Source organism: Neophocaena asiaeorientalis, unplaced genomic scaffold (genome assembly GCF_003031525.2).
Source record: "Neophocaena asiaeorientalis asiaeorientalis breed wild unplaced genomic scaffold, Neophocaena_asiaeorientalis_V1.1 C49237633, whole genome shotgun sequence".
Classification (NCBI taxonomy): domain Eukaryota; kingdom Metazoa; phylum Chordata; class Mammalia; order Artiodactyla; family Phocoenidae; genus Neophocaena; species Neophocaena asiaeorientalis.
Window position 1 is genome coordinate 620 of NW_020185270.1, and position 5,021 is coordinate 5,640.

At 38.1% G+C, this 5,021-nt stretch overlaps 1 protein-coding gene across 1 annotated transcript; it reads right to left on the bottom strand.

Annotated features, from left to right (window-relative positions):
* Positions 1 to 1,585: 1,585 nt before the first annotated feature.
* Positions 1,586 to 3,429, bottom strand: LOC112392092 (Alstrom syndrome protein 1 homolog; the record flags this gene model as incomplete). Its single annotated transcript, XM_024733620.1, has 1 exon — positions 1,586 to 3,429. A coding segment is annotated over one exon (1,844 nt), but the record flags the coding sequence as incomplete, so codon positions are not given.
* Positions 3,430 to 5,021: the final 1,592 nt, after the last annotated feature.

Genomic DNA, 5,021 nt, shown 5'->3' on the forward strand with positions numbered 1-5,021 from the left:
ACACACACAGATAAGTGTGTATATGTATATACAGTTAGAATTATTTACAGACTCTGGAGTCAGACAAACCTAGGTTCAAATGCCACCTCCAACACTTAATGGCCATGTGATCTTAGGCAAAACATTTAATTTCTCTAAGTATTAGGTTTTTAAAATCTATAAATTGAGGTAATAATATCTACCTCTGGATGATTATACTAAGTATAAAGTGATATACACATTGACTACAATGCCTGGCATTTAGTACATTCTGAACAAACAGCATTATTATTAGTTCATATTTAAAATCATCTATAATTTTCTTCTCATTCAAGGAATTCAGCCCCAATAACTTGGCATTTTATCACTTAGAAGAGTTTAAGTATTGTATGTAAACTTGTCAATCTTTTAATTTCTAAACATTTTTCACACACAGTACTGATCTCTATAACACTCTACTATTTATAATAGTATTGAAATCAGAGATTGACCTTGTTTTTTCCTGCCCCAATCCAATTCTCAACCACTAATTTTTCAAGCTGTAATGGACCTTTAAGCTTTCCAACCCTTTCCTTCCATCAGTCATCCATATATGAGTGCCAAAGATATTAAATGACTTGTCCAAGAGGACAGTTAATAGAATAGTTTAAGTATGGTTTAGGATTCGGGAGAGACAGTACCACGTGGTGAACAAGCTCTTGCTTAGATTGAACAGACTGCATTATTTGAGACAATGAGGTTTGCTTGATAGCAATGTCAGTGTCTCAGTTTCCCAGAGGGCAAATAAGGATACCACCACCTACCTCATAGGGTTATCACAAGTATTAAATGAGATAACATATTTAAGTCCCTCACTGCCATGACTACCGATTACACATTTTTTCCCTCTTTGTAAGGCCAGTGCTCTCCACTCTGAAATACTACCTTCTCAACTACAAGGTGGAAACATTAAACACAGACAGTAATTCGTTTAGCCATATGGTAAAAGACTCATTAATGTAAAACTGAATCAATGACAGTCTTAAAATCAATCTGAATAGTATAAATCTAATGCATTTATCCCTGAATTGGGTTTCCATTCCTACAATCATTGTGAAGTAATAAGGCATCACATCAGGGACCACATTAGGTTGACGTGCATTACTGGTGATGTTAACCTTGACAACTTGGCTGAAGTGATGTCTGCCAGGAAATTTCACTTTTTTCATTCTAAGTACTAAATATTTGAGGGGAATCATGAAATGGAAACAAAGAGAGGGGGAGAGGGAGCAAAGCCTGGTCTTCAGCATATTTCCAATGTAATAATTAAGGAATTAGTAAATTGTACCACTCAATGATCAAAGATTCTTCTTAGAGTAATTCAGTGTTTTAAAATACTTGATGTCAAGTCGTTTTCCAAAAGCTCTTTGAGAGTATAAATACATTACTCTCAGGTGTTTTCTCTTAGTTAGGTGTTTATTCCTTGACAGAATTCTAGCTTAGGCAGATACAACCTCCCCTAAGAGAAATCATACTGCCTCTCCCCCAAGAACTTACATTTGCTTAAGTATTTTAAACCCTTTATCATAAATTCCATCAGCTTGCTTGTAATCACAATGAGACTCACCGAACTGCAGATACCGGAGTCCCTTCTGGATTGGAATATCCTTCCAAATCTGAAATGTTCACTTGTGTTTGCCTTGAGGTTACTATCTGGCTATTCTGAAAAGGTATGGTTTTCAAGTCCTGGGAAATAATATTACTATCTGGAAGAGGAGACTGTACGACTTGGAAGTCCGGTGAAGATTTAGGTCCTAGAAAACCTAAAGATTCTTGATCCTGTGCTACAGGTTTACTGGTCAATAATTTGGAGGTTGGTTCCAATGATTCTGAAGATATAGTCTGTAGGTCAGAGTTAAACTCACTATTCATCCTTGTTTTAGAGGCAGGATCCAATGAATGAAATCTTTTATCTAAGGTTCCACTATCCAACTTGGAAGGAGTCTTGGGACAAAGAGTTATACGAACACAAGAAAGTGCTTTTCTATTTGAAGGTGGAGTAGATGCAGATGTTACTACTGTACATTGATTTGGGGCTGATGGGGAGGCCACATCACTGAATTTGGCTTCAACATTTATCATATCAGAAATGTGTAATTTAGGCTCATGTTCATTATTCTTTTCTACTATATAATCCTGACCTTGAGGAAAGGAAGAATGGTATTCTCCCATGTGGTGATCTACATCTGGGGCTTTGCTTTGTTCAAAGAGCTGACGTTGTTCAAGAAAAATGCGAGAAGGAAGGTCTGAAGCTATATAATCCTGACTTTGAGGAAGGGGAGAGTGGTTTTCTCTCAACTGATTATCTTTACGTTGGGTCTTGCTTTGTTTAAAGAGTTCTCGTTTTTCAAGAAAAATACGACAAGGGAGATTTGCAGCTACATGATCCTGATGTTGAGGAGGGGGAGAATTGAGTTTTCTCACACGGTGATCTGCATGTGAGGCTTTGCTTTGTTCAAAGAGCTCTTGTTCAAGAAAAATGTTTGAAGGAAGATCTGGAGTTATAGTTACATTCTTCTCTTTTACTCCTAGTGTGGAACTGGGTCTGCCCATGCTAATGAGAGTATCGTTATCAGAAAAATGAACTTCCTTGAAATTGCTGTCATTTGCACTGGTACTGGGCTTAGAATGACTGCCTTTAAAATCTGATCTTTCTAAGGGTTTTTCTTCTTGGTGAGAATGTGCAACAGATAATTTTTGGCTTTGCCTACTATTTTCTGCTAAAATAGTCACAGCTTTATCTGGTGACTGACTAATGATTTTAAATGATGAAGGGGAAGAGGTTTTCTCTTTCAGATCTCTAGGAGGATTTTGCTCTTCAGTGATATGAGAATTAACTAGCCCCACAGATGCTCCAGTACACTGGCTACCTTCAGTAACACCAACCTTAAGAAAAGAGGAATCTGAAAAGCATTTAGAATGTCGGTGAGATGAGAAAATGATGGAGGTAGTAAACTTTTTCATGGGTTCTGGGGGCAGCATTTGTGATGACGACTGACAATCCATTTCTTCAGGTGGCATACAAGCAGGTTCTACTAATTCTGACAGCCAAGGGTCCAACTTTTCACGGAATGGCATTCGAAGACCCTTGCTAATTTTCAAGTCATCACCTATAAAGTTTTGAAATGGGGAATGACTTTGTAACTGCAATGAATTCCAAACTTTGAAATGGGAGTTGTTCTGGTCCAGTGACTTGGCAAGGTTGATGTGCCTGGTTGTCCATGATGATGGGCTCCGTTGTCCTCTGATCATTTCTGAGGGTTCAGCAGATCTGAAAACACAAGGGTGGCTGTCCAATTGTGGCCGTTCAGCTGTTAGAGTTCTGAAACATCCTTTTTCATGGCTCTCAATAATAATGTGACTACATACAGCTTCTGGCTTGCATTCTATCCCCTGTGGACTCTGTAAACCCTAGAAGATATAAACAAGTTCTTACTTGACATAGTCCAAATAGTTATATAAAAATTAGATTCCTATCGAGGCTAAGATCTGACCATGAAGGTAATGTTGATCTTTTATAATGAAACAGGTAAGAACACAACAAGAAAAATACAGCTAACTACAGAATAAAATGGCTCATGATAAATAAGACCACACAGTTAATTTCTTCTAAAAATTTTCACTGAAGTTAACAAAAGCAAAGACTACTACTCACCTTTTTTGTTCTAGTAACAGAGGTCCCTTACCCCAACTTCTGCTGGTCACAAGACTACCAGCAGAGACATTTCTAGTTTCTTCTGCAGCCAGATGTGACCATGTGACTAGGTGTAGGCCAATGGGATGTGAGCAAAAGCAGTAAATACAATTTCTGGTTCCTGTCCTTAAAAAAATCAAGTTCCTGACCTCTATGTTTCCCTACCCCAACCATCATTACCATCACCATTACCTTTGCCAACTGAAAATGGTGATGTCTAGAACAATCTTGGGAAGCCAAATGTAAGGATGGCTCAGCTGCCCACCCAGTTTGGTTCCTCAGAAGACCTCAAGAAGCAGAGCTTTCTTTCCTACTCTGGATATGAGAGAAAAATACAGTTCTACCTTATTTGAGCCACTGTATTTGAGTCTCTTTGTTACAGAAGCTTGGCCTACAACCTAATATTTACCATTAACAATAGGAAAAAGAACTAATACCTCTTTCTGGGGTATAGGATCAGTGCTTAAAGATAAATATAACATTTCTTTGAGATTTCGGTGTTTTACCTATAAAGTTATAACCTGGCATTCTATTTAACTTTAGTGCCACATTTGATTTCATATAAAAATATTTTAAATTATGGTGCCATTTGTCACATAATGGAGGAGATGTACTTTTCCCTATTCCTCCTGCTAAGCACAACTAAAAATCCTGGATATTATATATACAACAAACTTAAAAAGAATCTGAAAGGTGTAGAGAAAAAGGCAGACTGGCTAGGGACCTTGGGACCTGAGGAGTAACAAGGTAGTGAGATCCCTGGGTTTTCTTTTTACTTCAAATATCCCAGACTTGGAGGTGAAGACAGCAACCCATGAACAAAGAGCACAGAAGAGCACAAACAGCACAAAAGCTCTAACAAAAACCTGCTCTCATTAGCTAAAAAACAAGCAAAGGTAAAGTTTAGCAAGACACAAAACTTTTAGACAATAACTGCTCTCTTCCAGCCAAACATCACAGAAAAACACTGTGGCCTCACCCACACTCACACCAGCAAAAGCCAAGTGAGGAGCTTGAGATCTATCCTTTCAAAACTCTAATAAGGAACCCCAACATCCAGGCCAATGTGGAATTAGAGATGGTCAAGCAAGATCCCAGAACTATTTTCACCCCTGATGGCTAGTAATGAGCTACCCCTCCCTGTGATGTCAGTAGAGACGACATGGGGAGACAGCTTTCATTCCCACTTAACAATAATGAGGTGCCCCTCTCTCTCCCAGCTGCAGACTGGAAGAAAAGATTTGCAAATCTCATATCCAATAAAAAACTTACAAAGAACTCTCAAAATTGAGGAGTAAAAAAAAAAAAA